This window comes from Heliangelus exortis, chromosome 21 (assembly GCF_036169615.1).
Source record: "Heliangelus exortis chromosome 21, bHelExo1.hap1, whole genome shotgun sequence".
Lineage (NCBI taxonomy): Eukaryota > Metazoa > Chordata > Aves > Apodiformes > Trochilidae > Heliangelus > Heliangelus exortis.
This window is the reverse complement of record NC_092442.1, coordinates 1,184,210-1,195,029: the sequence shown is the minus strand read 5'-3', so window position 1 is coordinate 1,195,029 and position 10,820 is coordinate 1,184,210. Positions and strand designations below refer to the sequence as shown.

At 44.5% G+C, this 10,820-nt stretch overlaps 1 protein-coding gene across 4 annotated transcripts in view; it reads left to right on the top strand.

Annotated features, from left to right (window-relative positions):
* Positions 1-624: 624 nt before the first annotated feature.
* The window catches only part of RNF43 (ring finger protein 43), a 66,648-nt gene continuing 56,452 nt past the window's right edge, over positions 625-10,820 (top strand). For 3 of the 4 annotated variants that reach the window (XR_011730057.1, XM_071764933.1, XM_071764932.1), the window contains exon 1: positions 638-2,795. Coding sequence is in view for 3 of the 4 variants with exons in the window: in XM_071764933.1 (XP_071621034.1) it covers positions 2,559-2,795 (237 nt within the window). In the remaining variant the exon portion in view is untranslated. Of the gene's footprint in view, positions 2,796-10,820 lie in introns of all 4 variants that reach the window. The other variant, XM_071764934.1, reaches the window with a different exon arrangement.

Below are 10,820 nucleotides of genomic sequence, written 5' to 3'. Positions count from 1 at the left end.
TGCCTCATTTTTTAATTTCTGTGGAGTGATTCCAGATTGGGTGGGGTGCCTGTGGCACAAACCCCTCTCCCTGACAGGCCCTGCCCAGGCCCTGCTGCTGAGCCCTCCAGAGGCTCCGCCGCTCACTGCCCTCCGCTCGCAGCCTTGCTTTGACGCTACGGGTCTCACCTACACCACTCCTCACCCCTCGGTGATGTCAGGGGAGAAGCGCAGCCAAATTCCGCAGCTCTGACATCAGCCTCACCTAAAGCAGCTCGCGAACGGCTCCGGCACCTGAGCGAGCGAGGGCCAAGCACAGGCCTGGGCCGCAATGGCCGGGCCGCGGGACGGGGCTGCCGCGCACCGCCCGCCCTTTGCCGCGGCGATCGGGACCGCCCTGTCCCGGCCTCGTCCTCTGCCCCGGCCCCTGCCCTGCCCTGCCCGGGCTTCAAGAGCCGACCCCTTCCCCTGCCCCTACCCCGGCCCCTGCCCCTGCCCTGCCCGGGCCCCGAGCGCCCGCCGGGCCGCGCCTGCAAAGGGGCGGCGGGGCGGGAGGGGGAGCCCGCGGTCCCGGCCCGGCTCGTCCCGGGGGGCGGTGGCTCCGGCTGCTCCACCCTCACTTTGTGTCAGCAGGTAGGAGAGCTCAGGCCGCCCTGGGCAGGACACGGCCCGCCTCAGCCCCGCTCTGGGTCCCGGTGGGCACGGCTGTTCCTGGGAAGGAGGCGTTTGGGCAGGAGCTGCGGGGCTGCAGCCCCCGCGCCGGCCCGGCTGGTTCCCTCCCCGGTAACGCTCAGGCAGCTGTCGGGCTTCGCTTCCCATGTCCCGGGTTTTAGTTTCCTTCGTGCTCCCTGCCTGGAGAGTAGATAATCGCGTTTGCTGTAGCCAGAGGAGAGACTTTGGTATTTTCAAGGAGTGCTTCCGAAGTGGTTTTGGGTTCTGTCTCAGGTCCGCAGATGACATGCGGACACCTCACTTGCAGCCATGCCTGCCCCGGGAGCTTTCTGTCTGCTGTAATTTTCTCCCTTTGATCTTGCTGGGTTCTCTCTCAGGCTGTGGAGCTCCACTCTCACCTACCTGCCTGCTGCATGCGAGCCTGGGAGATTGCTTTCTCTATTTTTAATTTTTAATTATTTTTTTTTTTGGGTAGAAATACCGATTTTTAATTTTTTTTTTTTTTTTAATAAAAAAGGGCAAAACCAAACGTCATCAGACCCACACAGTTTTCTTAAGTTACTGGAAGTAACTTTTTCCTAGGATTTACAGCAACCTTCCCATCCGTCCTGGCCCCTGCGGACTCCAGCAGGCACACTGCCGAACAGGTTTGCAGATCTGCTTTTCTTTTTTTTTATTTTTTTTTTTTTTTAGATCACTTTTTCACTTCGTAGCAGTGTGATCGCTGTAACTATGGTTTTAATTGAAAATATCCTCTGTCTAAATTCGCTCAATTATAGAGAGTTCTTCATGTGTTTCATGTGACCTTTGGGCAGTCCATGGAACTTAATGTTTGATTTTGTGGGGCTTTTAATTCGGGATCTTCTTAATGTGTGCTTGGAAGTGGCCATACCGGAACTCAGGCGTGCACAGAAACAGTGCTAGAGAAACCAGATATGCTGTAACTTTTTGCTTGTTACCTGCTTGGCTTAGTATTGAAACTTTTAAAGTGTTTTGGGGCCTGGTTTTTGTGGGTTTTTTTGATTTTTCTGGGTTTCTTTGTTTGGTTGGTTGGTTGGTTGGTTTTTTTCCCCTGGGAACATGAAGGGATGAAGAGAAGCTCCGTGCTTTATTAATTATCCTGGAAAACTACCCCCGGAGTCAGACTCTGAACATGGACTGCTAGAAGAAAAGTAAAGTCGATTTGCAAACTTGAATGAACCACTTCTGGCATGAGAAGGATGGAAAGGATCAACTCGATGTGGAAGAGAGCGGTGCAGAAACAAACTTACTTTTCACTGTAAATTCAAGAAATACTCGCTGCATAATTTCTGAGAAGGATACCGGTAATTGCAGATAACATTCAGGGTGAAGAGCTGCATCTGATGTTGTGGGAAATGCTGGCGAGAGGGTGAGGTGCTTCTCACGGCTATTTGAGATGGATGTTTTGAACCTGTGGATATTCCTAAGCCTGGGGTGGGAGACACGAGGACACCACATCCCTGGAAATACCTCCCCGTGCCTCACCTCTGTGGGACTGACGATTCCCTCACGCTTCCTGGTGTTCCTGTAGATCTGAACTGATTTCTTGCTAGCGACCTGTTTTGCTGATCTTTCCGGATTTATCTGCTGGAGGAGGGACTCGTAACCGAGGATATATATATATTTTTTTTTTTTAAATGTGTTTGTTTAAAATATGCCTTTGAGCTCCCAGCGGCCTCTGAGCACGTGGCACCAAGGCAGGGAAGCAGTGATGGTGAGAAGCAGAGAAGTTTCCCGGTGAGCAGCGCTGCCCGGTGCCCGAGCCCCTCTCTCCCCCGGGCTGGGAAAAACTCCAGGAGCTGTGCCGAGGGCTGGAGGCTGCCGCAGGGTGAGGACTCGTTCCTGAGCGGTATGTGTGGCCCGAGCCTGGTGCTGCAGCTGGTAGCATGAGTGCTGGCCCCCCGCTGCAGCTGGCTGTCCCCTGGCTCTGGCTGCTCATGGCGACCCTGCAGGCAGGGCTTGGCCGGACCGGGCTGGCGCTGGCGGCTGCCGTCGAGTCGGAGAGGGCGGCGGCGCAGAAAGCCATCATCAGGGTGATCCCCCTCAAAGTGGAGCCCATCATCCTGGAAGGGGAGTTCGCGAACGTCGCCGAGGTGACTCCAGCCGAAGGAAAACTGCTGCAGGTAAAAGCAGCTTTGTTTCGCTTGGGTTCACCTGCCTTACCTCGCTCTTGTCCTCTCCCCCCGCCCCCCTCGTTTCTCTCCTTGCTGCTTCAGCTCCCGGCGTGATGCCTTTGATTTGGGTTCCTGAGTGTAGATTTATAAGCCAAGCGACGAGGCAGTTTTTCCATGAGCTGTCCACCGGTGGGGTTTTGTCTCTGTTCCTGCTTCGCAGCCCTCTGCACTGCCTTGGGGCAGAGGCATCATGCAAATGCTCGATTCTTCTTCATTTGATCACCATCTGTAGCTGGGCCTGTGTTCGTGTTGAACTTTGGAGGTGGTCAGTTGATCCCTTAAAGATTATTGTGTACCTCAGTCAACGTTAGAAAGCAGAAAATGTGATATTTTTGTTTTTGTGACATCCCGAAGTTTTTCTATACTTGCTGAGAGCTGGGGTTCTGCTACAGCTAAAACAGACACCCAGACTTTGCCCACCGGAATGATTGACCCCTCACGTTGTTGTCTTGTGTATTGCCTGTACCTGAAAGCCGAGTTTTGCCCACCCAGTGATTCCTGTGGTGTCACCACCATCTGTTTTTTTAAGTGAAATGGATGCTGGTTCCTGACCCTTACTAAGAGAGCATCAAAGTATCTCCCCATGAGGTGCAGATGCTGCTGCCAGACGGACTGGAGCTTTTTGGTGAAGAGGCTGAGCTCCTGCATCTGCTCGGTTTTGAGCTCAGTTTCCTGAGACCTGGAGTGTGCTGTCTTGCTTATGTTGAGCAGTAATTTACTCGGCAGTTGTGCATTATTCTTGAAAACAAAAAATAGAAAAATAGCCTGCGTTAGTATTATATCAATTTTTGCATAGCTTTTTTCAGTCTTGACTTTCCGGATGTGGTGTATTGTTGTCTTAATTACATTTGTACCTTGGAAATTAAAATTAAAGTGATAAAATATGTATAATCTTATAAGAAATATGGTTGAGCCAGTTTTATAATATGGTCGCCTGTCCGAGAATGAAAATAAGCAATATTTGACATTTATAAAGCTTGCTTTTCCACGCTTTTTTGAACAACTTAAAATGAAAACTATGCTAAGCAATTGTATTACCAGGATAAAAAAAATATCTTAGACCAGTGTACTCAAGGCCCTGTTCTATCATGAGGCAATGTCCAGGAAAGTCAATATTTATTCCTTACTAAGGTGGTGTTGCAACGGAGCACAAAGTATAGAGTGGGGTCTGTTTGAAAGGAGAGGATCAGATCCTCTCCTGTGTGGATGTTTTTAACCAAGTGCTGTCACACCAAGGGGGAGTTTTGTGTCACCTGCCATCACAGTGGCACAAACGGAACGTTTTGAATCCTAAGCCATGAGTAGTGGCAGATTTACAAATGGACTTCAGCCTTTGAACATCATCCTCAAAACAGAGAGGGCTGGGGAAACACTAATCTAATCTGCTGGGTTTGTGTACACGGATACTGACCTACACTGTATATGTTTTGGGGCCTCGATTCCGTCCCTGTGTGCATGCAGGTGATTGTTCCTCTTCCATATCCCGCAGAATGCAGAGTGGAAAATCATCCAGGTCTGGTTTCAGATGGCAGTGTTGGGATCAGGGGGTCAGGCTGTGCCTCCTGCAGCAGGATGTTTGCCCAGTGCCAGGCACCGTGCTCTGGGGAAGCTCAGTCAGGTGCACCTGTGACCTCTCATGTAGATCCTACAGCCCAGTTTCTAATTCTGCCACTGCATATCAAAACTCGGAGTATAAAATGAAACTTCAAATTCTTTGGGTCCTGATTCTGCAGTGGGTTCCTTCCTCTGGAAGGACAAAGTGGGAAAGAGAGCCTTAACTGAGAAGGTACAAAGCGAGTAAGTAATTAATGGAAGGAACTATTTTTAGTTTGCATTTAGATGGTCAGATATTAAATACACCTGAATTAGGCTTTATTGGGACAAATCATGGACCATGTGGTTATCAACATCCCAATATTGCAAAAATGTTGGGTCATGTGCTTAACTTTGATGTCATTGGAACTGTTATTTAAATGAACTTAAGCCTGTTCACACATAGCTGCACAACTGGTTCCTTACATGTAATGGAGGTGCAGACCTTGATTAGGTTTACAGTTAATGAAGTTAAGAAATCTAGTTTTTTACACCATTTTTGGATAGGCCTGTTTAGTTATGTCAGGTCCTGTAGGATGCAGTCAGCTCTGGTGCCCATCATAGGAGAACCCAGACTGCAGAGCTTAGCTTGGAACAGCAGAGTGGATGTCCCAGTCCTGTTTCCAAAGCAATACTCCCTTAGTTTAGTGCTCCAATGGGATTGCCTAAGTGGTGCAGAGTTAGCCCTATATTTAAGTAAAGTTCTCTTTAACTTATAATTATCTGCACAGTGTTCTGGCCAATATATCTTTAGAAATACCTCCTTAATTTAATACAGAAAACCTTGCACATAAGTGGTGGAGCCTCACCAAATGTAGTTCTACCAGAACATTTTTTTTTTGTTTAATTTCTCCCTCCCATATTCTCTATCCTGGTCTCCAGAAACCAACTTTGGTCATAGTGTGCTACGTTTTTAGAAGCTAACTTTAAAAATATCTTCTTTATCTATAATAAAATAGCCCAGTGATGAATACCTCCTCCCACCCCTCGTTCCTGTCGCCAGTTCTTCTGGGAAATCTCTGGATTTTGAGTTTTTCAGGTGGCTGAGTGGCAGTGGGTGAGCAGGTGGATGCTGAGCAGCTGCCCAGGACCTGCTGCTCTCTGCCCCTTTTTTGGTTCAGCCCAGCAGCCTCACCTCTGGCACTCTGCACCGTGCAGTGATGCAAAGGGAGAGGTATTTTGCAAGAAGGCAGAGCCTCTTCAGGCTTTATAGGTCAAAACCCAACACCATAGACTTCTTACAGGAATAATTTTCCAGTTTGCTTAGAGCTAGCACAAGCTCTTAGCATTAGCTGTTGCTTAACACAGGAGAAGCAGCCTCGTGAACTGGTTTGCAGTTTCTGGCTGGCTGGAAGTTCAGATCAGGAGCTTGGGCTGCTTCTGCAAACAGGCCCAGGGAAGTCAGGAAATGGTCCTGCACTGAGAGGGAAGAACCAAGCCTTAGACAAGTCTGTTGGAAAGAAGAAATTTGGATGCTAGCTGGAACAGGCAATCCATGGGGAGCTAAGGATTTGCCATGCCCTCCCAACTGCAATTCCTAGAGCTGTTTGCAGATGGATTAATTGCTGGTGCCTCTTTTGCAGCTTCCACTTTTGATCTGGCTGACGGGTTGCTGAATTTTGATGAAGAACTCTTACTGGTGTCTTAGTCTGTACTTGATACATGAGATACTTGGCAGTATCAGTTTGAAAATAGATTGGAAAATGAGGAAGGTCTTGGAAAGGAGAGAGCTGCTGCAGAGACTTGAGAGAAGGAGACTTAAGATTTTTCCAAATGGAATTACAATAGTATTCACATGCAAATCTAATTGTGGACTAGTGTGTGTACTACTTATTGAATAATTATTCAGAACTTAAAATTTTTCTTTTTTTTTACTAAGGTTTCTATGCAAGCATACATAATTAAAATTGAACATTAGTATCTTTGAGTTTTTGTAACCCCAGTCTTGTATACAAGATGATACTGTTAGTATGTGAGATGGCCAGGACCATTACAGCCTCTAGGCCTGGAGCTAGTATTTTGGAAATAATGTTAAAAGATTGGAATAAAGTCTCAAATTATATTTAAAAATATATAAACTCAGACTAATGTATTTACAATAGGGAGGGCAAATCAATCAGCAATCACTCATCACCTCACATGCCTACCTGTAGAAGAAGTGTGTAGATATGTAAAATAGTGGAACAGTCTTCTTATTTATCAGGAAAAAAATATATAATTAGTTTCCCAAATATCAATTATTTCATGCTAAATGTCACAATACTTTGTCAGATTTCTGTATAATCTGAGCAGTTTGGTGATTGTAGAAGAAAATCATCTTTCCTTTACCCGCTGAGCACATTGTTTTAAATTAAAACTGCAGGAAGAAAACCTTGACAACACAGAACAAGCTCCTGATCACCAAAAGGAAGGATTATCCTTGTTCCTCTTCCTGCAAAGAAATAAATTATTTAATAATAACATAGTTAACAAACATAGTTTTTAAAGTCAGTCTTGTATTTAGGGAGGAATCAGAATTAGAGGAGGATCCTGAAACACCATTTTTTAGGTGCTGTACAATTCAGAAGCTATAAATCAGCACAGATACATTCAGAACAGGAGCTTGGTGTGTGTGCATAACAGCAATGATAATTAACCCTGGTAATTGCTGCAATGAGCCCAACACATCATCCTGGAAAGAGAGGCTGCTTTCTCTGTTGTTGCAATGCATAGGACTACTGGAGAATTATAATCACTGACTTAAATAGAGGGTTACACTCCCAACCCCTAAGAAAGTAAATATATTAGTAGTCTTCTATACTACTAGCTCCTGGATCAACAAAAGGATGTTGAGTGCAGAATGTTGACAGAGATCAAAGAAGTGGGAAAGTCTAACCAAATGATAATGGGGGCTTAAATTACCTGTGAATAAGCTGGTCAGATAGCACAATAAGAGTAAGTTCAAAGAAACAATTTCTGCCTCTTGGAACAGGTAGTACTAGAGTACACAGAAAGATATTCTTGACTTAACATTAAGTAATGTGCAAGAACTGACTCCAAAGTGAGCAATAATTGAGCCACTTGTATTGGCTGCAGCATAATAAAATTCGTTGCTTAAGTACCAAAAAGTGGAACTTTGACACTAAGCTTTAGAACAGGAAATTGCACTAAAGTGAAACAGTGAGATGAATGGCTCTTAGAGCTTAAAAAAAAAAATCTTTAGATATGATATAGAGACTACTCAGGAAAGTAAAAGCCATACTGGGGAACAGACAAAGCATTGACTCAAAAAGGCAGCAGTAACCCAATGCAAATACATTGGCACTGCTCAAGAAACAATCCAGGCCAAACAGATTTGAAAAAGAGAACAGATAGTGCAGGATTGGCACAGTACATAGCATAACCTGCAGTGTAGATTAGTGTGGCATTAGGATAGGATTTAGGTGTATCTGAAAGTTGAGCCATTAAAATCCAAATGCAGAGTAGGGAGACTCAGCTGCAGTGAGCTGCTAGAAAAAGCTGAGTTTAGAGATTCTTTCTGAACTTCCTTCTCTCTCCTGAGCAGCAGAAGCTGAGTGGGAGCTGGGCACTGCATGGCTTCTGTCCTGATCCAGAAAACATCTGGTGGCAAACCTGCTGTTTAAGGAGCCTGAAGGACTTTAAACCCAGATCTTCCAGCTCCACAGTACCCCAGCTGGTGCTGGTCATTGTCCCAGCAGAAATATTTATGACACATGTAGGTGTAGATGCAACCTGAAGAGAAGATTTTCAGTACTAAAAACGTGACAGATCTAGAGTCCAATAACTACATAAGAGCACAATGATATGCCCTATTATAGGGATATTACAGGGATAAATAAGAGCTACAAACCCAACTGGAGCAGAGCAAAGATACATGGTCAGAAGGCTAAATAAACAGGGCTGCAATGAGTGACAGGCAACAGAAGACTTCTGGCCACACACATTTGTCCTGGAATATCTCCAAGGAGCAAGTGGACATTTCCCAAAGATAAGCTGGCAGAGGGGTGAGATTACAGATGAAGGGAAACAGGTCTCAGTCGTTTCTGTTGGCTGGAGCCAGGCTGGGTTTGTGGATGAAATGGTTCTGAGCCATTAGAGAAATAACTTTTTGTTCTGCACCTGCATAAAACTAAAGATTTGGTAGGTATTTTGTATAGAAAGCTATTCTAACTTGTGTGTGAATTCATTATTTTTAGATGAAAACTTTTAAAAATTGTCAAAGTAATACAAACATCACAAACTCTGTGATCAAGAACTCTGTTGTATTTGACTTTATTTTGGACAAAAAAATTTACATTTATGTGTTATAGATCTGTTGTTTTTCATGCATAGATCTCTCAAATATGCCTAAAACTTTCTGTGGTCTAACTCCCAAAGTCTTACTTAGTCTGCAAACAAGCAAGTTTTAACTTAAAAGGAAAGCAAGTAATAAATAAGTGTCATGGAAAATGTGCAGTGTAGCTTGATCTTCAGGTCTGCCTGTCTTCAGTATAACAAAAATTCGTGTTGCACGGGTTGCCAAGAGTCAAATATATATGAACTTATAAAGAAAGAATATATATGTTTATAAAGAAAGCAGAGCTGTAAGGTGACCCTCAGTACAGGGGTATATAGCACACTCAGGCAATAAACATTCATGTTTTATCACTTTTTTGGGCTTTCCTCCACTCTAGGTCTTGAGATTAGATACAGAGAGGAGGACAGGGTGTAAAGCAGGCATAAATGGCATGGATGGTCATAGTGGTCACTTCTGTCTTAAAGTTCTGTGGCTTCATTTTTTTAAATAACTGGTTTTTTTCCCATATTTCACCAGCTGTAAAGAACAGGAAGCATTGTACTGTACCTTTCATGTGCCCTTAACTTTCAGCCTGCATTAAGGAATCATCATCATCACATCTCATGCTCCAGAGCTCTGGGCTCGCTCTCAGCATGGGTCAGGCAGGAGATGGAGAAGAGTTGTCTTGGGGCCCTTTCACCTTTTCTTTAGCAGCATCAGAGATCTAGTGCCATACCTCAAAATAAGGGGCTAAATCCTGTGTGTCAGTGCTCAACAGTAGGAGAGAGAATACTGTTTCCCAAAAGCTTGGGTTGTGTGCCTTGCCCTGTTACTGGCGGGCATGAGATGAAAGGGATCATCGGGTTTAAGTGGAAGACTCTTCCCCCTGCAGCCATCCAGTTCAAATGATCAGAAATTTTGGGTGTGTATCCTCTTCCTCTGCAGCTTGAGACATGAATCATCGACCTAGATCAACAGATGTTTTCTCACTTCGTCACTTCCCTCACCTAAAGGGCTGGTTAAGGGCATTTAGTGCCTCTGTGATCTCTCTTTTGTTCTCTGTCTCAGTAATTTGGTTTCCAGTGATCAAATGGGTTAATCTAATGTGCTCAGTACCAGGATGGTGGCAGGAGTGGTATGGTTTGTCATATACAGAAATTCTTCCTAGGTAGCTGAATTAATTCCTCTGGCCATAAACTCTCTGAAACAAATCACATTTTTTACTAAGTTCAGCTATGAAATGTTAATTTTTAATGTAGGTGGAGCAGTTTGGGGATGAAATTTGCTATTGTTTGGACAAAAGAATGTGAATTACATGAAAGAATAGAATTTAAACTTCTGTCTAAACACTTCAGCTGCTGTTCTATGAGGTCTTTTTCAGCCATGCAAATTTTACTCCAAGTCTGACAAGTGCATTGCTACAGAAAGGACACAGGCACTACAGAAACTCAGAGAGAAAGATGTTGGGATTGAACTGGATGCAGATATCAAAAATAATTCATAGGACTCCAGACCTGCTGTAGACCAAAAGGCTCAATAATGGAGCAAAGCAGGTGAAGACAGTGGCTGAAAAAGGATTTGAGGTAATAGCCACATAATAGAGATAACTTGAGGAGATCTTGCAAGTGAATGGAGAGCGTTGGTTCGTGCATTAGTTGAGTTTTGTGCAGGATGCTGCAGAAAAATGTTGCTTTTGGATATTTTAAAGATGGGGATCATCTTTGAAGTTATTAAAAAGGTCAAAGAACAAAGAGTGCATTGCAGCAGTTCCTCTAACTTCCTGGGTGTCAATTTGAATCAAATGTTAATGCTTAGCTAGTTAGACCACCAGCCAGCATAAACACAGAGATACTCTCATTTGACTGCCTTTCAAGGTAGTAAGAGAGCTGACACATCTGTGCCTCTTACTGTTTCAGTCTTGAATCATCTTACTTGCAAAATTGTTTTAATAACTTCTATTTACTAAGGCAGTTTTATTCCAAAATATGTGGAACCTCATAAAGATTCTGAAGAGAGAAAAAGAATTTCCCCCTCTCCACTTGTCATGCTGTACCTCAGTTATTTCTTTGTTCTATAAATGTTTGGTTTGAATTGTGGTTGTCATT